We start from the raw sequence: 24,537 nt of genomic DNA on the forward strand, positions 1-24,537 counted from the left end.
TGGCAGTGCCAGGTCTCCTCCCAACTACTGATGGAGAGAGGCGATGAAGGAGGAGGAGGGTTTTCAGTAGGCAGTGCTCTGTGGCCAAGGGTTGCTGGCAGCTGATGCACTGGGAGGTTACAGGCTCTGGATGGCTCAAGTGGAAAGGGGTGCAGAGGGAGCCAGAGAGGAGGGGAGAGGAATGCCCCCCACTCACAACAGGCCTAACCAACTTACCTAGATGGCAGAGGGAGGGTGTGGTGCTAGATCCCACACGAGAAGGAAAACTATAGCCCAGAACTAGCTCAATTTAAAAAATTAAATCTTACCCTCCTCCCATTCACCTAGAGCTACATAATAAATAAGGAAAACAAAGTTCTGCCCTGAAGGAGCTCACATGGTGGGTGACAGATGCTAAACAAACACACACCTTAACATGCTATCATCATATGGTCCAAGTGGTAATTACTTTAAAAGTACTTTGGTATACGGGCGCCTGGGTGGCTCAGTTGGTTAAGTGCCTGCCTCTGGCTCAGGTCACGATTGGGGTCCTGGGATTGAACCCTGCATCAGGCTCCCTGCTCAGCGGGGAGCCTGCTTCTCCCTCTGCCTCTGCCCCCGCTCATGTGCTCTCTCTCTTGCTCACTGTCTCTTGAATAAATAAAATCTTTTTTTAAAAAGTAGAACTACTGGGGATCCCTGGGTGGCCCAGTGGTTTGGTGTCTGCCTTTGGTCCAGGGCGCGATCCTGGAATCCCAGGATCGAGTCCCGTGTCAGGCTCCCTGCATGGAGCCTGCTTCTCCCTCTGCCTGTGTCTCCGCCTCTCTCTCTCTATGTCTATCATGAATAAATAAATAAAATCTAAAAAAAAAAAAAAAAAAGTAGAACTACTTCGATACACAAAGAAGTTGTTCTATACTCTAGACTGTAAAACATGTTAATCAGGAACCAACAGGCCAGAGATAGTTATTTAGGACTTTACACATCATTTTAGAAATCTGCATGAGAAAAGTTTGTTAATGAACAAAGAGATAGTTTTTCATTGATGATATGAACAGTTGATGTGCAGCTGATTGGAAGGAATGTTCTGCCCTTAGCTCCATGGATGAAGAAGCACCCTCCAAGCCAGCAACTTTAAACTGGTGGAATGGTATCCTTGGCTGAAACTCTAGATTCTAGAGTCCACTGGTCCTACACCCCAACACTTCAAGGTGAGTAGCCCAAATCTGATGGTCCTCCTCTTAGTGTATCATGATGTTCCCATAGCTCTTTCCAATAAGGGCCTGTTAGTATGCAAGGGGAGGGAGATGGACTTCCCTGGAGTCAAGAGCAGGCTGTCTGACTGTTTCTGTGCCCATCTGCACATTTGGTTGGATCTGCTGCCATTGTAATACGCCACCTAGGAGAGAGGCGGTGGGGGAAGGATACATGTACTTCCCAGCCCCTCATACTTCACTCCTAGCTGCCAGAGACACAAAAGGTCTGACATTGCCTGAATGGCCAAAAAGACTCGGGTCACATAAAACATAGACACATATAATATGGTGACAAGGTCTATAAAGAAAAATAAGGTAGAATGAAGGGACACAGAATGTAGATTGGTTAGAAAAGATAGTTGCATGAAAGAATACTTCATCTCAAAACCTTCAAAAAAAAATGAAGTGAGGTCTTTATATTCATAACCACAGATGGAGCATGTCCTCATTTTGTATCTCAAACAAATGAGGCATAGTTATGCTGAGTGGTCTCACTGAGGCCACACAGCTGGTCAGTAAGAGATCCAAGAATAAAGACCTTCAGGATCGAGCATGGGGAATGAATGGGGGAACTCCTCTGTGTAAACAGGAACAGTCCTTAGGGGGAGGGGCTTAGGTTGGTTAACTGGGCATATGCTTGGGTTTAGCTCTTGGAGGTAAAGGGCCATCCCACAGTGCTGGTGACAACAGCAGCTGCCCAGGATGAGCAGGGAATAAATAGCAGGTGGGAACAATCAGGGGTTTACTTTCAAATGCTTTCTGAGGTCGCCGAAAACTGTGTATGTGTAAAGGTGGAAGAAAGGAGGCGGCCAGTGGCTAGAGAAAGGCCGGAGCACATTGCTGGACGAATTACCCAGGAGATAGGTCTGCTGGCTCAGGGACAGCTTGCGTTTCATCGTTTATAAGGTGGGAGCTCCTTGCTCTGAGCTCCACGAAGCAGGGGTAAAAGTGTCCACTGAGCCATGAGGACACATAAGTGCCAACAGCTCACGCCAAGCTCCTGTTCAGTCTCCCTTCCTGATTTCTCCCATCAGCTGGACCTCTGGATTCTCTCGTGTCTCTAGATTGAGTCCTCAGAACTCCCCTCTTCTCTACCTAGACCTCGTCCTTTGATGGCGTCATCTCACATCATGACTTTAAATTTCATCTAGACACTTAAAGGGCTCAAATTTTTACCTCCTACCTAGGCCTCTTCCCTGAACTCTGGTCTCATATGTGCAACTGCCTAATTGACATCTCCATCTGGATATATCATAGCATCTCAGACTTAACAGGAACAAAATTGAGCTCCTGATTCTTTCTCCTTAACTTTCTCCTTCCTTAATCGTCCTTACAGCAACAGCAATCCCAGGCTTTCACAGGCTCTGGTCAAAAACCCTGAAGTCATCCTGAGTATCTCCCCATGCGCCTACTCCTCATACTCACATCTGATATTTTAGCAATGCCTGTTGGTCTTCGACATATTTGTGGAATCTAACCATTCTTACCATGTCCACTGGCCACGATTGTTGTAGTGCACTCCTAATGGGTCTCCCTGATTCCACTTCAGATCATCTGTAGTATATTTTAAACAAAGAAGCCAATTCTCCTTTTAAATATACATGAGATTATGTCGCTACTCTGCCCCAAACACTCCAATGGATTTCCATGAAGATCAAAGTTACCTTTGTGTCTGCTCTGACCTACTACCTCTTACCATCCTAATACCCAGGACTTAGGAGTTTAGGATCCTAGGTCCTGAGATCATGACCTGAGCCGAAGGCAGATCCTCAACCCACTGAGCCACCCAGATGCTCTAAAAGCTTAGCTTTTTTGCAAAATAACAGAAAACTACATATCATCTGTTTTAATTTGAAGGGCTGCTAGATAGCTTCTGGATGGGGGCTGGTCTCTAGTAATAGCCAGCCATGTGAATAGAGAGTTGAAATTTTCACCTCCCCACCCCTCTCTCAACTTCTAGGGAGAGGAGAGATGCTGGAGATAAAATTCAGTTATCATTAATGAAGGCTTCAATCAAGCCAATATAATGAAACTTCCATAAATCTGGAGAGCTTCCAGACCAATGAATACATTCACACATTAGGAGGGGGTGGTATGCCCTAACTGACTCCATGGAAACGGAGGCTCATGCACTTGGGAGTCCTCTGCACCTTAACCTATATACTTCTTTATCTAGTCACTTATCAAACCTGCTCGGAGTTGTGGAAATTCACAAATTTGTAGTTGGCTGGGCAGAAGTGTGAGTTCTAGGAACCTGGATAGGTGGCTGGACACCCTCTTTGCAGCTCGCATATGAAATAGGGGTGGTTTTGTGGGGCTGAGCCCTTTAACTTGTCAGATTTGATACCAACTCCACGTGGTGTGAGAATTGGAGAATTGATCAGTGTTGGAAAAGATACCATACACTTGGTGTGAGAGAGTATTAAAGAACATACTAAAAACGTTTCCCTAAGCTTCTATTCCAAAAAATGGATTCCCTTACATCTCCACAAACAAATTGCATCTTATAAGGACTCTGCAAAAATGTGTGTTTGTGAGGGTCCTTCTACTGCCTTCTATGTCTCTCAAATTATCACGTGACATTCCTGCCCATGATCTTTCTAACCTGGGAGAAAAGCTGAAATGTCATCAGGCAATTATGTTAGGCTTACATTTGGTGCTGAGATTTTGAGGATAAAAGAATTACAGTGACACTTAGACCACGGAGAGGTGTGATCTAAGAAATATATGTGGTCTCTATCCAGGTTCCTAGCTCCTAAAATGTGATAGGCATGCCTCCAGTTATTTATCATGCACCCATCTCATCCTGCCTGAATTTATGTGAATGAGGTAACTTAGAGTGGGGCCCCTAGAAAGCCTCAGAAGAGGGTAGATCTTTCAGGAGCAAGTGATCAGAGGGTCGGACCTGGGAAGCAGTGGGAGGGGTGGGCTGGGTGGGCTATAAAAAGTCTTGAATGACAAGATGTTGAGCTTCCAGGGTGGCCAACGCTGGAAGTGTTGGTAAGGTAACATAGCCGGAGAAGCATGGAAGCTCCTCACCCTTCCCTCATACCTCACCCGATACATCTCTTCCATCTGGCTCTTCCTCAGTTGCATCTTTTTATAAAAAAATCGGTAAATGTAAGTCAATGTTCCCTTGAGTTCTGTGAGCCAGTCAAATGATCAAACCCAAGGAAGGGGTCGTGAGAACTTGTGGGAACTGAGCCCTTAACCTGTGGGATCTGATACTATCTCCAGGTAGATGGTGTCAGAATTAAGTTAGATTGTAGGACATCCCGTTGGTGTTTGCTGTGAATCATAGAAAATTAAGAAAACTCCCCATATCTGGTAGCCAGAAGTAAAATATTGAGTGCAGAGGGGGAAAAATAGGGCTTTCCATTACAAAGAGAGCTTGTGGTTGTCATTTTATTTCATTTTTTTTTTAGGCACAGAAAAGTGCTATTCCATAAATATGTATAATTTTAGTTTGGAATTTTCCTGCCTCTCTATGAAATGATTTAGGGTAGCTTATAAAAACCCCAAAACTAATAAGGTAGGAATAAAGGAGGGAAAATCAGAATGAGAAGAAACAAAGCAAATAACTGGACCATGCAGATTTAGCAGAGACAGTCCTCTTCCTCGCATAACAGAGAATGAAATGTGAAGAATTACCAATTTTTATCACATGAAATGAAGAGACAGAGCAACTTCTCAGAAAGGGGTGCTAGAGCTCCCTGCATGTTGGAGAGCAGACTCTGCACAGAAGGAAGGGTGCACTGTAATGAGTGGTATCCTGTCCTTACTGGTGTTTTCACACTACAGGCAAATGTAACTCTTAGTAAAAGTCAAAGGAGTAACATTAAAAGTAAAATCTAAAAAAAAAAAAAAAAGTAAAATCTATAACGTGCTTGACAAACGTGGAATTCAGGTGTTGTAGCTGTTGTAGCACTTAGACTATACCCCCCCTTTTTAAAAGATTTTATTTATTTATTCATGAGAGACACAGAGAGAGAGAGAGAGAGAGAGAAAGAGAGGCAGAGACACAGGCAGAGGGAGAAGCAGGTGTCCTATGGGGAGCCCGATGCGGGACTCGATCCCAGGACCCCGGGATCACGACCTGAATCTAAGGCAGACATTCAACAGCTGAGCCACCCAGGCATCCCTTAGACTATACCTTATATCATGTTCCCCAAATAGAGTCATTTTGATTGGGATTTTTGATTTTTATTTTTAACTAGACTCCATGCCCAGCATGGAACGCAGTGTGGGGCTTGAGCTCACCACCTTGAGATCAAGACCTGAGCCCAGATCAAGACTTGGACACTCCACTCCAACTGAGCTACCGTGGTATCCCTGATGGAGATTCTGATAGGAGTTGCCTGTTAAATGGCTCCAGAAGCTACTTTTTTTTGGCTCAGGGCCTGGAATCAGAGTGTCTTATTCTGATCATTAAGGACAGATTCTAGAAACTGGGCAAGGAGTTGGCAATGCTAAAGTTTTAATACAAAGTATCACAGCCTCTAGTCAGAATTCTTGTCAGGATGTATTCTATCCTGCTTTCATGGAAAAAGAGGCCATAGGATGCTTGCACTCGGAACCATTGGGGTTTTCCTCTACGAGCTGAGCCAGAGATCCATGGAGACCCCGTTATGTGGTCCTTGCACCCCTGCAGGAACATGGAAGAGATGGGAGAGGAAGTTTTAGCCTGAAACACCGTAGGTGGTGCTGGGTTATTCACCAAGGCCCTGGCAGTGCTGCCCTGGAGGACAAGTTACCTCCCCATCACTGAAGAAACTGCCTTCCTGCAGGCTATCTAATGACATCTGTCTAAGGAGGAGAATGTCCACACACAAGGGTGTGACTGTGGTAAAAATACAGGTTGTGGCCATCCACAAGGCTGCCCCAGCTGCTGTGACCTGAAAGGCACCCCCACGTTCTGCTGCTCCCATGACTGAACATGTCAGGAGCACTACCGCAGGCTGGCTCCCAGGACAGACAGGATGTGTCTGAAGCCGACACTGTCGCCACTCCCCCCGCCCCCCCCCCCACCCCCGTCCCCCCCTGCCCCCAACGGCCTTCTTGCCAAGCTTCCTGAGGCTGCGGAGGTCGGAGGTCAGGGCACTCTCCTTCCTCACTGCTTCCCTTGGGCTCAGGCTTCACTGCAGCTCTTCCAGACTTCACTGCCCGCCCCACTTGCTCTTGCACAGCCCTATCTCCTATGAAAATCTGCACATGCATAGTTCTCTGCTTCAAAGACAACCACAAGTAGCAAACACAAGTAGCAATTTCTGTTCTTTACCATCAAATGTAGTAAAATTCCAACAATAGAATCACAGCAGGTCCATGTTTCTCACCTGAGGAACTTCCCAAGTTGTTTTTTTAAGTTAGATTTTGCCATAGAAGAATACTCATCCTTCCATCCCTTATGGTAGAGGGATGAGCAGCTGATTCATCTAAAATAGTATCAAACCCTTACACGTATAACAAAAAGGTATCCATCCAGCTATGCCATAGCCTTGCTTTAACATTAAGGGGTTTATTTTAAATGTATAATTTAATCTACATCTGGGCCCTGTTTGCAGGAAGGGGGCTTGATAAAAGAATGCCCACTGGATACTGCAGAGTCTTAATCTTTTCTTTGTTTTTTTTTGTTTCTTTGTTTCTTTTTTTTTTTCTGGCAGCACCCTTATCCTAAGACCTGTAGCATCTACACCAGAAACTCACTCATAATAGAGAACTAATGTTTATTGAATGAATGAAGGAGATGCTGTATGTGGAATATATGGTTCCTTTTGGAACCTTAACATTCAATAGGAGGTTGCTGAAAGTCTAGTAGAACACGTGATAAGCAGACATACACAAGAGTTTGCAATTTGCTACAGGAGAAGTTTATATAGTTCCTATAATGTTCCTATAAGCTCAGTAATAGATGTTGTTGAAAATTATTATCCCATATGTCTCTGCATAGTCCTAGAAAAATCCCTCCTCTGTTTCAAAGTTCAGAAAATACTGGCCCCATCCTCCAGCAGAGAGAACTTCCATGGTGACAAAGCGTATGTGAAAAAAAGAAGGCAAAGGCCATTTGTCTTTGCTCATGTTAAATGGAAAAACAGGGCTTCTATTCTTTTAATTATTCAGCTACTCCAGCTCTACCCAAAAACTGTCTTTTAGCCCTTTCTCTGATATAAGATGGAAAGTTTTTTTGTTTCCACTTTGGGACCAATGCAGAATTTTCTTCTTCTTCTTTTTTTTAAGATTTCATTTATTTAGTTTGAGAAAGGGAGAGAAAATTAGTTGGGGGTAGGGGTAAGGATGGGGAGAAGCAGATTCCCCACTGTACAGGGAGCCAGACTCGGGGCTTAATCCCAGGACCCCTGGATCATAATCTGAACTAAAAGCAGACACTTAGGGATCCCCGGTGGCTCAGCAGTTTAGCACCTGCCTGCGGCCCAGGGCGTGATCATGGAGACCCGGGATTGAGTCCCACGTCGGGCTCCCTGCATGGAGCCTGCTTCTCCCTCTGCCTGTGTCTCTGCCTCTGTGTGTGCGTGTATCTCATGAATGAATAAATAAATAATCTTTAAAAAAAATAAATAAAAGCAGACACTTAACCAACTGAGCCACCCAGGTGCCCCCAGAATTTCCTTCTAATAGCAATCTTTGCTATTGTTGTTGTACCTGGAAATGTGTTGGGTTTTCCTCCAACAGACCAGGAAGGTCAAGAGATATGGTACTTCTCTGTGGTTGCTTAATACAGAGCTTGTGCAGACACTTGCAAAGGAAGGTAAGAGCCCTCGGAGGACTGATTAGCAGCTCAAAATGTGGTCCAAGAGAGGCTCTTATGTCCTACATCTCATGACTTCAATAGGTTGCTCATGTTGTTATCCAACAAACCAAGTCATGAACACAATAAAATTCCTTCACAAGTTCTGCTGCCTTATTACTTATTCTTGCTAGCAACTATCTGCCCTGACACTTCCTTTTTAAAAGGTATGAGTGAAAACTACAACCTCATAAGCCAGGTATTTTTTTAGATTTTCACTTTCTTTGGAAATGACAGCTTGGCTTATTTTTCTGAGTTTTCAGTGGTCGCATGAAGCTTAGAGTGCCTCTTCCCAGAGGCCCACTTCTACATACCTCCGGTCTGTGGGGTACAGCTCCACAGTGACCACATCAAGAGAGTTCCAGGCCGAGATAGTCAATCCATTATACAGACACAGCACGCCTACCATCATGGATTCACTGCTGCCTAGCCACAGGAAGAAGCAGCTGATCCCTGAAAGCACCATGGAGCCACCTGCCAATGAAAGAGACAAAAGGCTGCAATGTTTCCCATCGTCTTAGTAGAGAATGATCCTTGGGTCTTTGACATCTCTCAGCAAAACTGAATCCCAAGGGGAAGCTGTGGCCTGGACTCCAAAAGCTCAGGTACAGGTCGGCTCACCTGTATAAAGGCTTGCCTCTCCGACTGCCTTCTAAACACAGCAAGCATGAAATGCATATCGCCAATTACTCAGCTACTTAAGTGGAAAAATATACATTAGTCACACATAATTAGTTCTTCAGTCTGTTAACTCATGGAAGCTGCTCAACGAAATGTAATTAGACATAATTTTCATTAAAACTTAGCCCTAATGAAAGGTCTTAAGGGATTTCTCCTCATCTCTGCGGGATGCAAATCCCTGAAGGCGTAGGGGGTACAGTGGGAACCAGGCTCCCCGTAGATCGCAAGGGCAGCTCTTTTATTTTACATGAAACCAAGTACATACCTAGCATCGTTAAGCGCCCAATTCTGTCCATCAGCAGAGCAGACACAATGTTCCCTGGCAACACTGCCAATGTCCCCAGGAAGTTGACAAAATAAATCCAATAGGCACTATAGTCATCATCAAAGGTAATCTGGCATCCCGTCTTGTTGTGATAAAATGAGCAGTTTTGAAATTCGCTATCAATGAATTTATATGGCTCAAAATCTGTGGACACAAAGACCATTCATCAAGCTCGTTATGGTTGTGCACCAGTATAAGAAAGCTTGTCAAGAATTCAGGAAAGAATCACGGTGTTGTAAGCTCCTTGAGGACTTCAGGGCCTGGCCCAAGCACCAGGGCTAGTCTAGAACCTCACATTACACAGTAGCTGAATGAAGGATACCTTTGTTGAATAAAGGAATAAAGAGTCCAGTTATCTTCTGATTTCTTATGTTTGGCCAGTGCTAATTATATTACTTGCTTAGTCCTTTATAATGTTACTTTGTTCTAATTATCATGTTACATAAGTACTATCATTAGAGTACTACTAGCTTCCAAACTAGGATTACAAAAACAGTATGTTTCAAAATGCGCGTGAATCAATCTCATCATTGCTATTTTATGGGACTCTGAGGCAAAGAGAAGCAACAGGACTTTGTTGGGCCCTTGAAGCTGAATGCAGAAGTTGAGGTCAAAGCAGAAGAACTCACAAAGGAGTAAGATTTGCCCTTATTAGAAGGTCATTAGCATATGCTGCTGATTTTTTTTTTTTTTTGACTTGAACTTGGATGTATCCAAGGAGGGGTTGCAGATGAATGGTGGGTTCTGCTAAAAGGTAGTGGGAATCAAAACTGTTATTGTCCATGCTGATCAAGATCTACCTAAAAAGCTGGTCTTCTGAGGCAGAATGAGTTAGAAGAAAGTGACAGCACTGTTTAAAAACACCTGAAGACACCTAATGCCACTGTCATTTGGAGCTGGGGAGAGCTGCTTCCTATCTGAGCACCAGGAAGGCAGGGCTGGTAACAAGGCAGCGCTATACTCCTGCCAGTGCTGGGCTGTTATTTTGGACTCAAGGCAGACACACCAGAGGGTAGAGGTGGGAAAGCATGGGCTCTGCAATCAGATCAAACTGATGTTAGCTCAAATGTTAGCTGTTACCAGGTCTAAGAACATGGCCAAATTACTTAATTTTTTCAAGCCTCCACTATTATCTCACCAAATGAGATAATGAATGTCTAAAGACAGAGAGTAGGAACCAGCAGACAGTAGATGCTCAATCAGTTGTCCCCTCCTCCCATCCCCAATCCTCTTTTCCCCTGGAAAGTTTTCCAAACTCCATCACATGGATTGGACTAAAAAACTGTCTCAGTAAGTATAGCCATATGTTATCCATCTCTGTTCACTGCAGTTCAGGCATGATCACTTAAGTGGACATCACATTTTGAAACCAAGATCATAAAAAAAAAAAAAAACAAAATAAACTACAGGGTAATTTTTTTCTTCAAAAATGACTCAAAGGAGGGGCACTGGGTGGCTCAGTGACTTAAGTATCTGCCTTTGATAGATACAATATCACATGCTCCTTGTTTGGCGGGGAGTCCATTTCTCCCTCTCCCTCTGCCGCTCCACCCATCTGTGTGCTCTCTCTCTCTCAGATAAATAAAATCTTTAAAAAAAATTACTCAAAGGATTTTTTCTTCTTTTTTTTTTTAGAGAGAGAGAGAAAGTGTGCACACATGTGAGCAGGGTGGGTGGGGGTGGAGCAGAAGGAGAGAAAGAGAATCTTAAGCAGGCTCCATGCTCAGTGTGGAGTCTGACACCAGGCTTGATCTCAAGACCCTGGGATCATGATCTGAGCCAATATCAAGAGCCAGACACTCAACCGAGTGAGCCACTTAGGCGCTCCAAGGATTTTGTGTTTAACTTGGAACTTCAACAAGTCCTATTTGCATTAAATTTAACAGAGACAAATAATAAAAGCTTAACTATGATCCAATCTGATTAAGGAAACCCATTCCTTTTTAAAAAAATTTTTGTTTAAGATTTATTTATTTATTTATTTATTTATTTATTTATTTAGACATAGAGAGAGAGAGAGAGGCAGAGACACCGGAGGAGGGAGAAGCAGGCTCCATGCTGGGAGCCCAACGTGGGACTTGATCCCAGGACTCCAGGATTGTGCCCTGGGCCAAAGGCAGGCGCTAAACCGCTGAGCCACCCGGGATCCCCGGAAATCCATTCCTTTAATTTCCACTGTCCCCCTAAGCCTCTGCCTCTACTATCACAGGGGTATCTCATTTCCGCCAAGAACTGGGCCATTTGAAGAGGCCCCAGACAGGGCTAAGTAGCACACTTACCTGTGTTGTCAAAAATGGTGTTAACAAATGTGCAGTTCTTGAAGTAGGTGTTGACTGAAGTCACATCCTCAAAGGTACAGGCCTTAAAAACTGAATCTTTGAAAGTTATCGATTTGAACTTCATCCCTAGAAATCTGCCCAAAACACACACACACACACAAATTCTTATCAATGACTGTGTCCATCACGATTTGAAGCGAAGTCAAACAGGTTTAGAGATCTGATGCCCTACTATGGAGGCTCCGACAAGCAGGGCCTCTGGATCTTCTAAGCTCTTAGCTTTCCTCACTCTTCCTCATGCAGCCTGTCCTTTGGTTATCTCTTGGCTCACTGATACTATTTTCCAGCAGAAGAGATGGCCATCATGGTAACTTCACTTAGCTTTTGCAATGTTGGTAACAGATTTTGTAGAGTATGCTATTGAAGGTAGAGAGTTTGGAGACTGATGGCTACTGAGAGAGAGAGAGAGACCCAGGCAGAGGGAGAAGCAGGCTCCATGCAGGGAGCCCAACGTGGGACTCAATCCCAGGTCTCCAGGATCACACCCCGGGCCCAAGGTGGCGCTAAAATCTCTGGGACACTGGGGCTGCCCCTCCCAAGCTCACTTTTTTTTTTTTTTTTTTTTTTTAATTTATGATAGTCACAGAGAGAGAGAGAGAGAGGCAGAGACACAGGCAGAGGGAGAAACAGGCTCCATGCACCGGGAGCCCGATGTGGGATTTGATCCCAGGTCTCCAGGATCGCGCCCTGGGCCAAAGGCAGGCGCCAAACCGCTGCGCCACCCAGGGATCCCGCAAGCTCACTTTTAATGAAAGTCTGTTTCCTAAGCTAAAAACTCAAGGTTTCTTCATTTTCATATAGAGATTCCCAGTTATTCTGAAGAGAGAACATTGACTCTGGGCTCACAGAAAGAAAGCAGCTCATAGGCCACTCTCATTCCCATGAACGTTTTTTTTCTCACAGCCAACAAGTATTCCTTGAACCAAGCAGAGCAATGAGAGAGCTCTGCTTATTTTTAGAAAAATGTACAATGTACAATGATGAAACCTTTTGGGTGCTGCCAGGTGGGGGATTCTAGATGGTGAGGATGGTAACAGTCGTGATGATCCTAACACCTTAAAAGAGCCTACAACTCAGATCTGCTTGTATGAGAAGGACTTCCAGGAGACATGGATCGATAATCAACGATAAAAGTTCGATCACCTTCCAAATAAATATATATGTTTTACCGAGATTCTGATACTATTCAAATGATTAATCTTTATATTGCTAATGTAAAACAGCTACTAGTGGTGACTGAATAATCAGCTTAGAACTTTAACAAGCATCATTTAAAATATGTCAGAGGCACAAATAGCTCAGGCATTTCTAATGGAGCAACAATACTTTAAAAAATAAAGGAAGTAAATTTTTACCCTGCAATTACAAGAGCACGTGATTCTAAGGTTTCCATGGAAAAACAAGTGCAGACTTGGGTTGGTGTTTCATGTGGGAGAGGGATGGTGATCCTACGTGGCTTGCATAAGGATTAGGCCCCTCTCGGGATTGCCGATTTAAACAATTTCTTCTACTTCCTAATTCTCCCTTTCGTTATATAAACCAAAAGTATCCTACAGAATTCTTTTTCAGCCTTCCAAGTGGCTTTCCCCTGGAGAACTTTGTTCAGTTTTTTAAAAATTTTTAATTTTACCATTTCTGCATCTGGGACAATTTCCTAAGAATGATGCAAACCATCACACCAGCCATTATTTGTTCAGACAACAGCTAATCGAGAGAAACAAACGGCCTCGTCTATCCCTTATCTGCCCTGAAAGAATGTATCGGAACTGCCTTCCTGAGCCCATTCTCTCTCCTTGTCAAGATGCATTCCAGATGCCATCTTCAAAAATGTCCTTTGCTAACTTACTTTATATTTTCAAAACCCTGCACTTTGGGGAATCATTCCTGTTCTGGTGACAAGTCCTCCTGATACAACATGATGCCAATTCTTGACCAGCCTAGTGGAGAAGGAAGGGCTTCTGAAAAGCTGTCCCCTCTTTCAGGGGAGGGAGGCAGGCATCAAATCACACTTGGATTTCTTCTCTGGATTAACTAACACTATAACCCAACTTGTTTCCTCGTACTCCTCACTCTTCTCTTCCATGTCTTGTTTCTGTGGCCTCTCCAGTGTCTCTCTAAATTTTCTTTTCATAGTAGTCAATTCCACTATTTAACAAATGTGAAATGGCTATTTCAGAAGTGGTTTTAAGTCAAGTACTGATACACATGTACCTTTTTAAAGCCCATTTGGGAGTGTTCAGTTTCAGTTTGAGAATGACTAACGTACAGACTCAACCAAAACAACCAAACAACTGTGCATGCTTCTGTGCAACGAAGGTTAAGAAGAAATACATTTCTCAGAACACACAGCAAAGTAAGTTATGTCAAAGCTTCTGGACCTGCCATTCTCGTATTCCGCTCCAAGGTGAAGCTGATTTGCCATTGTAAAGTTAACACTGAAGTTTGAAATTTTCTCTCTCTCTATCTTTTGAATTGGCAACACATTCGACTGCAGATGTTTAATGACATCAGGGAACCACACAGATAAGCCATAGTACCTGCAAAGAAAAGAAATGTGAGTACGTAAAGGTACCAGCACACTGGTGCCAGTGACTGCCCCCCTGACATCTTCAGAGAGGTAGTAGTTCCTGGAGAAACACTTCTGATTCTGACTGGCTCCCTGCAATATTAGGAATCACCCAACAGTAATCTGTACTGCCCCCTCTGTCCCATGCTGAAGTTTGCAAAAATCACGCCGGAGAGATGGCCCAGGAAACCCCAGGTATGTGATTCCTGCACTCCGCCTTTGGGAAGGGACCTGCATTCTCTCTCAACACAAGGCTTCCTGGCCCTGATGTTTTTCTCTTTAACCCAGGCTTCCTGAGGAACCCCATCTCCTAGTCTGCTGGTACAAACTCCTGGTGTCCAAGAACTGTGTCATTAAAGAATGACCTCTTTACTAATAGGGAATATTTCTTGGTTCCTACAGTACTGTGATACTCTTAGCTCAAGGGCAGAGACCCATTTCTCAAGTGGTTCAAGGCTGGGAAGAGCATTATTCAGGTTATTATCTGAAAATCTAGGTTATTTCCACTTTCTGCCTTACCCTCTAATGTATTTTTCTAGCAGGCAACAGCTCAGTCGTGCTGCTGTGCTGTGTAGTAACCACATGTGGCTCCTGAGCAGGTGAAATGTGGCAAGTGCAATCGCTGCATCATGGGGTAGCTCTATTTTTAGCTTTTTGAGGAACCTCTATGTAGTTTTTCACCAACAGCTGCTCCAATTTGCAATCTTACCAAGAGTAGGAGGGTTCCTCTTTCTCCGTATCCTCGCCAACATCTGTTGTTTCTTTTTTTTTTTAAAGAAAGTCATCAAATCTCAAAGGAAGAAAGCTTTTTTTTTTTTTAATTTTTATTTATTTATGATAGTCACACACAGAGAGAGAGAGGCAGAGACACAGGCAGAAGGAGAGGCAGAGACACAGGCAGAGGGAGAAGCAGGCTCCATGCACCGGGAGCCTGACGTGGGATTCGATCCCGGGTCTCCAGGATTGCGCCCTGGGCCAAAGGCAGGCGCTAAACCGCTGTGCCACCCAGGGATCCCACATCTGTTGTTTCTTATGCTGATTTTAGCCATTCTAACAGCTTTGAGGTGATATCTCATTGTAGTTTTGATTTGCATTCCCTGATGATCAGTGACAGTACATTTTCATGTGTCTGTTGGCCATCTGTAGGTCTTCTTTGGAAAAATAATGCCTATGATCCAGCAATTGGAGTATTTACCCACATAATACAAAAGTACTAATTCAAAGGGAAACATGCACCCTGATATTTATAGCAGCATTATCTATAATAGCTAAACTGTGGAAGCAGCCCAAGTGTCTATCGACTGATGAATGGAAAAGAAGATACGGGTGTGTGTATGTGTGTGTGTGTGTGTGTGTGTGTGTGTGTATACGTATATGGAATATTACTTGGCCATAAAAAAGAATGAAATCTTGCCATTTGCAACAATGTGGATAGAGCTAGAGTGTATTATGCTAAGTGAAATAAGTCAGAGAAAGACAAACATTGTATGATTTCACTTGCATGGAATTTAAAAAACAAAACAAATGAGCAAAGCTAAAAAACAGGGAAAGATACGAACTAAGAAACAGACCCTTAACTATAGAGAACTGATGGTTGCCAGAGGGGAGGGGGGCAGAGGACAGGTGAAATAGGTGATGGGGATGAAGGAGCGTGCTTGTTGTGATGAGCATCGGGTATTGTATAGAAGTGTGGGATCACTATGTTGTACACCCGAAACTAATTTTATATTGCATGTTAACTAACTGGAATTTGAATAGAAACTTAAAAAAGAAAAAGAAATGTGGCTCGTCCAAATGAGATGTGCTCTAAGTTTAAAATACCAAATTTAGGGACTTAAGAAAAAAAAGAATGTAATATAAGTCATAATCACTTTTATATTGATTAAATGTTGAAACTATGCTATTTTGGACATAATGAGTTAAAAAATATACATTATTAAAATTAATTTCATCTGTTTCCTTTTATTTTCTTTAGTGTGGCCGCTAGGAGATTTAAAATGACATATGCAGCTCACATTTTATTTCTATTAGAGAGTACTGCTCTAAGTTGGTGGTTCCCAAAGTAGGGTCTTTGGACCAGCAGCATCAGCATCACCTGAAACTTGTTACAAATGCAAAGTCTCAGATGCTACCCAGAATGGCTGCATCAGAAATTCTGGCAATGGAGTCCTTTGGGTGATTTTTCTTCTTTTTTAAGATTTATTTATTTATTTGAGAGTGAGGAGAGAGAGAGAGAGAGAACACAAGTGGGGTGGGGAGGGGGAGAGGGAGAGGGAGAAGCAGACTCTCTGCTGATCAGAGAGCTGGGGGGCTCAATCCCAGGACGCCAGAATCATGACCTGAGCGGAAGGCAGACGCTTAACCAACTGAGCCACCCAGGTGCCCTCAGGTGATGCTTCAGACGCACTCATGTCAGCTTGAGGTGCCCCACCTCTAATACCAGAGAGATGACAATGCCCCCTTTCCTTACTCTGGTTAAACGGGATGCAAAGTGCAAAGTGCACGTAGTGAGCGCTCAAAAGACTATTCAGTGTTTATCATCGTCACTGTCATCAGGATTTCTAAAACATCTCTGCCTCAGGATTCCATAGATCTCCAGCCCCTTCTTTTCACACACCACGAATGAACTACTGTGGGGGTGTAAATGGTGGCCACTAAATCAGAAATGATTCAGGGATGCAACGTCTATCACACTTCTCTCTCCGCATATACTGAGGACAACAATCTTTGAAAATGGCAACAATGAGGGAAGCACGCTAGCCTGGGACATCAATGATGTGGAGGAGTTTCAGCTAATTTTTCATTTATTCAGTGAACACTTACTGGATAGCGACCCAATGCTAGGCACTGTTTGACATTTCAGGGATATTACAAGGAAACCATAAAGCTTAAAATGTGGTCAGTAATAAATAACGAAATGTGAGCAAACCAGGTATTATGAGGTAAGTCTCCACATCAAGGGGAGAACTTCCGAGTGGCTTATCTTTGTACCCAGCTGAGTGTTTAGCATGTAGTGGGCACTAATACATGTTCATTTTCAGCCTTCTCTGCCTTCATTGATTAATGCATGTTTTAGAGCTGGAGTGGGAGTTACTTTACATATTCTCAATCAACCCTCTTAAGTCAGAAATCAGGACAGAGAACTTGGTAGCGTCTCCAAGTCACAGAACATAATGAGGTATTAGGTCTCCTGATCCACACTTTCCTGGTCTTCCCCTTTACTACATCTCATGGCACTGTGGAAGATCAGGCATCTTTAACCACTCTCCCATTTTAATTTAGGGATGTTTCCAGATGGAACCTGCATTGTAGATGCTGGGCTCTACTAGGGCATTAAGAGCCTACTGAACTGAAAGTGTAGGGTATTACCTAACTGCCTCTTTGAAAAAAAACGGTAAATTACGCAAACTAGAGTTGGACACAAATATTCTAAAGCTGTTAGCAAATAAAATCCCGATATGTTCTTCCTACCTCCTCTTTCCTTAGAAAAGGAAAACCACCACATATATGGTGGTTTTATTCATTTAGTAACGCCTTATTGAGTGCTTACCACATGCCAGGGGCACATAGCAGTGAACAAAACAGTTTAAAATCCTGTTCTCACAGAGCTCCCACAGAGGGGGAGACACAGCTTTATTCTCTACAGAATAAAGAAGGTGGAAGGTGCTCTGAGGGACTCATAAGGCTGAGAAGGGTGCAGAGAGGGCTGAGGGCAGTGACCCTGAGAGGGTGACATCTGAGCAAAGCCTCCGACGAGGTGAGGAAATGAGCCGCGCAGTGTCTGGAGGCAGTGCCAAGGCAGTGGCCTGAGCGGGGAGCCGTTGGCCATGGTCAAGGCCCCATGGGGCTATCCAAGGACTATGGGTTTCACCACCCAGCGTTATGATGAACTAAGGTAAGTCGCTTATAAAACTATAATGGTCAGCAAACCTAAACTGAAGAAAAAATCTTTCCTGACATCTTAACAGCGTCAAACAGTGTAAGAAAGGAAAGCCATGTGACTGGGTGGAAATGTAAAGATTTCACTCCCCGAGAACTTAAATATTACTTACCCGAAGGACAGGGTGAACCAAACAATTGTAAGCTTTATTGTATTTTCCCTGACGGGGTAGTTGAAACATCTCATGAAAGTCAACCAAATCTGTGAAATATTGAAGAGTTAGTTTTCTTGTGCTGCTATCCAGTGACCCCACTCCCCAATCCCCTTCACCAGTTATAAAAACAACCCTGAGTTTTCTTTCAACCAGATTCATTTGAACTTATAATGTAAAGGCTGAAGGCTATCGGAAACCAAATCCTGCAAGTTTCACTTTGTAGCTTCCTGGAAGCCGATGGACAGAGTAGCCAAAAACCTCAGTGTGCCCCGCCCCTGCCAAGACCCCTCACCTAGCACCTTCCCTTCCCAAAGATGGAATGTCTTGGCTAGGCCGCTCTTCCTGGGGGGGGGGGGGGGGTCCTTTTACCTGGTCCTCGTGCAGGACTCAGGTGTCCTGGACAGCAGGGAACTGTGACAATCAACCCTGCCTCTGACCAACTTAGAATGCAACAAGTTGGCCGGCAGTCAGGGCAGGTTGGTTACTTACTCCATAGAGTTCTGTGCGGATCCGAACAAAACATCTCCTGTACCATGTTCCTGTGTCACTCTCAATTTCAATCAGTTCATCTATTTGTTTTGGGGTTTTGATTCTGTTTACCTGTAAAGAGCAACACAGTGCACAGTGCTGAGTTCTCTTCTCTGAAGGCCTAGGGTTTGTTTTTAAGGGAGCAAAACCCAACTCCCACAAAAGTAAGCAGATATTTGATAATCATTCCATTCCTATATGAGACCATGGGAATGAGTATACAGATCCCGACATCACTTAAAAGAACTGCAGAGCAATGAATAGGAGAGAATACCATGGAGCAAAGGGAGAAGAACAGGAACGATGGAATAATACGAAACTGAAATGCCCTTCTATGAAGCATGACCATAAAGGCACACATTAGCCAATAAAACATTCAGAGAGATTAGCTTCTGGAGTAAGAATTATTTTGCTTGGACTGAAGTGATTGTACATACTTTACTTTGGAGCTGACTGATTCGATGAATTTGGTCCCTCGACATAGTTCTTAAAGCTTCCTCATGCAACTTGTGTTCTTAAAAGTTATCTTTATATTTTATGGCTCTTTCTTCCTTTTCCTGTAGCCTAACCCACAGTGGCTGGTCAGCAAATAACCCACAGGCAACCATGGTGCAAAGTCGAGGGAATGAGCTTTGCAAGCATTAACATGGATTCTTCAGTGACAGAAGGGAAATAAATGATGGGAGTTCACTGTGAAAAGCTGCATCTAGGAATTAAATGAGCCTCTTTTGCTTGGGAAAAGAACCTAGGCACCGCAGAGGCAATGCTTTCAACACAGAGAATGAAGCCTGAAAAGAGAAAAAATAAAAATAAAAAAAAGAATGGTTCCTTTTGTGGACTTGTCCCATCTTTTCCTGTTAGTCAAAGTTTACTTAGCTTCTGAGAGAGGACACAGAAATCTGCCCCAGTGTCACCCCTGCCAGGGATAACTTTTGAACACCTTTTTCTGGTGCTCTGCCTACATCCAAAACAGCACTTCTATTGTGAGAATCCAGGTACCAATAGACAGGTCTATTGTCTTTTTGACAGTGGTGATTTGGGGACTCTCAGCAACTTCCAAATTATACAAAGTAAGCGGTAGCCTGTTCCTGGCTATGTAAGCAAAGAGGCATGTATTTTTTTTTAATTTTTTTTATTTATTTATGATAGTAACACACACACAGAGAGAGAGAGAGAGAGAGAGGCAGAGACATAGGCAGAGGGAGAAACAGGCTCCATGCACCGGGAGCCCGACGTGGGATTCGATCCCGGGTCTCCAGGATCGCGCCCTGGGCCAAAGGCTGGCGCTAAACCGCTGTGCCACCCACGGATCCCAAGAGGCATGTATTTAATGAAAATAATGTCTGAGTTAAGTGTGGGATTCCCAATAGAGTCAGCTCAAAATAATCCATGTAGGCATGGATTCTGTAGGTCTGCCTAGATTTTTTTTTTAAATCACAGAGGTGTTCTTATCACTCAACATATTACTTTTGGGAGGCTTCCTCTTTTCTATTCATCAATATTTGTTTATTCATCCACAAGCATCCCCTGGGTACTAGGTCCAGCACTAGACTACAGAGATGCACACATAAAATATCACATCCTCTAAGCAATTACCATACAAAGAAAAAAATCTCTAATAGAGATCTATTTTGGATGGGAGAGATGTATTTTACAGAACACCCAAGTTGACTTGGGAATGAGAGAAGCCTTCATGGACTAAATTGGAGCTGGGGCTCATGGAGAAGTATGTTATTTGCCATGTATGTAAACCACTTGGAGGCCATTCTAAGTGTGAGAGATACCATGTGCAAACATCCTGAGCTGTGAGAGAAAACAAAATATTGGCCAACTACAAAGAGTTTGAGATTCCTGAAGAATAGTTCAAGGGCAGAGGGCAGTGAGTGATGAGGGCCAAAAGAAATCAGTGGCAGTAGGGTCAAAAGTAAAGAGCAATGTGCAGTGATATTTAGGATGCAAATAATAAGACAGAGTGATTTCTTGAATATTATGGGAATAAGGGAATAAAGAAATAGAGTAGTTTTAAGGTTTCCAGTTTGGTGGTATTTTCTGGTAGAACTTAGTAAAAAGAAGATGCTTGAAGACTCGAGGTGGTAAGTTCAGACTTAGAAACTAAGATTTGAGGGGCACCTGGGTGGCTCAGTCGGTTGGGCATCTGCCTTTGGCTCAGGTCATGATCCCAGGGTCCTGGGATCAAGTCCTGTGTCGGGCTCCCTGCTCAGCGGGTTGCCTGCTTCTCCCTCTTCCTCTCCTTCTGCAGCTCCCTCTGCTTGCTCTCTCTCACTCTCTCTGTCTCAAATAAATAAATAAAATATTTTTTTTTAAAAAAGGAAACTCAGATTTGAAAGGACATAGAAGGACTTCCACAAAGCCCTTCAATATGTATGTCTGGAGCTCAGAAGAATTGTCCGTTAGGAGATAGAGAATGGGAGTCAGCTAAGGAAAGCATACGAGGTTAAAACAGAATTAGCTAAAAAAATTGTGGAGTTGTGGAAAACATTATTTAAGGTAAGGGCATAAGAAGAAGGGTCTAAAAAGGAGGCTTTGGAGCAATGCATGCAGATTCGTTGTATTATAGGCATAACAAGGAAAAAGACAAATTTGTCATGACAGGATCATGTAATGACTTTGAAAGTCACCCAATAAATGACTCTGAGGTTACCTATTATTTTGGGGGTATTCCCCCCTGTTCTCACCTTATCTACTAAAAAACATGGATGACCATATGTGAATTTGGTAACTCAAACCTTCTGGAAGAAAAAGCAGGTGAGTAGCATGGTGAGGCCCTGGAGATTCTCATTTTCTCAGAAAATCCCTTTGTTATAGGGTTTATCCTCATCTGGCTAAGAAGGGTTGAGTGACATTGAGTATTTGGATGATGCCTCAAGATTCCTCCAGCCTTATGATCCTTTCACTTAAAAAAATTCTTCCTCTGATGAGCATCTGCTTAAAAGAAGGGCCTAGGGATCCCTGGGTGGCGCAGCGGTTCGGCGCCTGCCTTTGGCCCAGGGCGCGATCCTGGAGACCCAGGATCGAATCCCACGTCGGGCTCCCGGTGCATGGAGCCTGCTTCTCCCTCTGCCTGTGTCTCTGCCTCTCTCTCTCTCTCTGTGACTATCATAAATAAAAAAAAAAAAAAAAAAAAAAAAAAAAAAAAAGAAGGGCCTATTCAAAGGCTTCCAGGTACTCAATGAGGGCCATCCATTACTGATATTCATTTCTCCATACATTGCACAAAGAACTTTGCTAATGAAGAATGTGTGATAATTTAGATAAAGGCCAAACTGAAGTCTATATGTACATTATGAAAAATTTGTCTTCTAAATAAAAATGAAATAAGTAAATCACATGTCAGTGGATTGTTTAATATGTTTTAACACCTATAGTTGATTTTATTTATAAGACACTGAAGATCTTTTTTATGCCTCCCTATGTCTTACTGTAGGTCTGCCTAAACCTATTTCAGACAAAACATTTATTAGTCTAATTGTAGGACTGCCTAGGTAAAAACATTTAAGCCATTGTTCCTTCCAAAAACTTCCATCCATCTAACTTTCATTAATTTAGATTGGCTTTCCCCATTGAGAATAAACTTTGTAACTAGAGGATGTAAGAACATTCCATGCAGAGTGAACGGCACATACAGAGGCGGTGAGTACAACATGTGCAGCGGAAATAAAAGGAACTAAAAGACGAGAGTAGCTGGTGCAGAGAGAAAAATTTATAATCTGGCCTTTTCAGAAAAGGCTTCCTGGCCCCTGGTATAGAAGGTTCACTGAGAAGCAGGTACTCACCGAGAAGACTTTCTCAGGCTGACCCCGTGCTCTCATGTTTGTGTCATGAATTAACTTAAGGATCATCCACGCTTCATCATGTTTTCCAACCTAAGAAATGCAAATAGATGGTGAAAGGCTAAAAGGCACAAAACTTACACTCCCTGATTTTCCAATGTCTATCTTGTGTTGTCAGATCAAATTGGCTATAATTGTGCAAATGGGGTATCCCACTGGATAGCCTTAAGTACGTTAGCAGTTCAATGGATGTGCCTATAACAAGAAAGAGCGTCTGTGGCTGCTAACATTTTTTTGTATAAAAAAGTAAGACAAAGTCTCTTCATTGAGTGAAAAGTTGCTTGAGGAGGAACATTAGTGCTTTTGGCCATGAGGCAGCTTTTTCACACACTCGTCGTTTAAAGCATGTCTCCATGAAACCAACACCCCATGGTTCCCTAGTAGCAAGGGGAAAGTTATCTCTCAGAGAGGCCAACACATTTCCTTGGCATTAACGGGGAACTCTTTCCAATGTGTGTGGCTCCCTTGAATATTCATAGTAATCCACATTACCTCCAACAAGAACCGCGGGCTTTCAGGCATGAACGTGAGGGCCACCACTGAGGAGACACAGGGGAGTGCACAGACTATCACAAACACACGCCAGCTGTGAAACTGGTAAGCTGACCCCATGCTGAAGCTCCACCCTAGAAAAGAAAGAAGGGAAGAATGAAGGAGAGCGCCTCTCAGATGGCCTGCTAGGAAAGCGAGGACCTCCTCTCTGCCATCACTGTGGGGGTCTACACAGCAAATATATTAGCTGTCTTCTTAAAAAAAGATTTTATTTATTTATTCATGAGAGACACAGAGATGTAGGCAGAGGGAGAAACAGGCTCCCCACAAGGAGCCTGATGCAGGACTCAATCCCAGGACCATGGGATCACGCCCTGAGCCAAGAGCAGACACTCAACCACTGAGCCATCCAGGCATCCCTGTATTAGCTAAGACTTTTTTATTTTTAAGGCTTTTTTTTTTTTAAGATTTATTTGTTTATTTATTTACTTATTTATTTATTTATGATACACAGAGAGAGAGAGAGAGAGAGAGAGAGGCAGAGACACAGGAGGAGGGAGAAGCAGGCTCCATGCTGGGAGCCCAATGTGGGACTTGATCCTGGGACTCTAGGATCGTGCCCTGGGCCAAAGGCAGGCGCTAAACCGCTGAGCCACCCACGGATCCCCCTTAGCTAAGTCTTAATTCCCACAGAAGAAGAAGCCAATCTAGGCATTAGCCACAGTGACCAGCTCAACTTTACAACCACTGACTGCAGTGGTGAGAGAAAGAAACTGGAGGGCTCAGGACTTAGGGATGGGGGTACATGTGTGTTTCCATACAACCGAATTCTAAAGGCCATGATAAATTAATTTGGAATGCTTTTTCCAACAGACCTCTGTGCTGGGGCATGTTCTGTTTGCTCCTCTAGATCCTGCCCCCCTTCTCTCCACCCTGGAAGTGACAGGAAATGGATTGCTATGGAGGGCAATCACCTGGCTCCCTTGCCCATTGGCTTCCTCTGGGCCTGGGAGGGTGGGAGCGGAGTTCTCCCTTCCCTTGGCTGCGTGCAGATTTGGCAGTGGGTGTGCTCATCTGCCAGGACCTGCTCTGACAGCCATAGCTATTGTCAGCTCTGGCAAGCCCTCCCTCCTGGTGCCTTTGGGGCAGAAGATGCTCTCCTGCTAGTAGCTCCTAGGTGCTGTATCCTTCCCTATTGGTTTCTTTTCACTGTTTCCATGTGACTCTTTAGTGATCCCTTGTGAGAGTGGTTTCCTGCCAGCACCTTGACCAGTACAAGTACTAAATGGCAGTGTAGTATCTTTCCATATGCACGTGTTACAAAATAGATCAAGAGAATTTTAAATCTTCAAATAGTGTTTTTACTATAGCAAAAACAAGTGTAATGGGATACAAACAGAAATCTCCTTAAAAACCAAAAGGGAGCCAATATTTGAAAGAATATAAAATGGTTGAAAGCTAAATTCAAACATTCTAAATGACAAATAATGAAGGATACCACATCTATTTGAAAACAAAATTTATAGAGACATAGATGAATTACATGAGGCACAATTGTAGTTTCTGGCAATACTTGGCATTTATAATACTGTTCATTTTGTGAACAGAAGTCAGGTATTTTACA

At 43.4% G+C, this 24,537-nt stretch overlaps 1 protein-coding gene across 1 annotated transcript in view; it reads right to left on the bottom strand.

Moving 5' to 3' along the window:
• Positions 1–24,537, bottom strand: part of SV2C (synaptic vesicle glycoprotein 2C) — a 209,213-nt gene that overhangs the window by 8,516 nt on the left and 176,160 nt on the right. Inside the window, exons 5-12 of the mRNA XM_077867670.1 lie at positions 22,914–23,047; positions 22,365–22,454; positions 18,532–18,642; positions 18,001–18,089; positions 13,761–13,919; positions 11,323–11,456; positions 8,984–9,187; positions 8,352–8,511 (exon numbers count right to left, since the gene is read on the bottom strand). Coding sequence (XP_077723796.1) covers positions 8,352–8,511; positions 8,984–9,187; positions 11,323–11,456; positions 13,761–13,919; positions 18,001–18,089; positions 18,532–18,642; positions 22,365–22,454; positions 22,914–23,047 — 1,081 coding nt within the window. The remainder of the gene's footprint in view (positions 1–8,351; positions 8,512–8,983; positions 9,188–11,322; positions 11,457–13,760; positions 13,920–18,000; positions 18,090–18,531; positions 18,643–22,364; positions 22,455–22,913; positions 23,048–24,537) is intronic.

The sequence above is a fragment of the Canis aureus genome, chromosome 2, assembly GCF_053574225.1.
Source record: "Canis aureus isolate CA01 chromosome 2, VMU_Caureus_v.1.0, whole genome shotgun sequence".
NCBI lineage: Eukaryota > Metazoa > Chordata > Mammalia > Carnivora > Canidae > Canis > Canis aureus.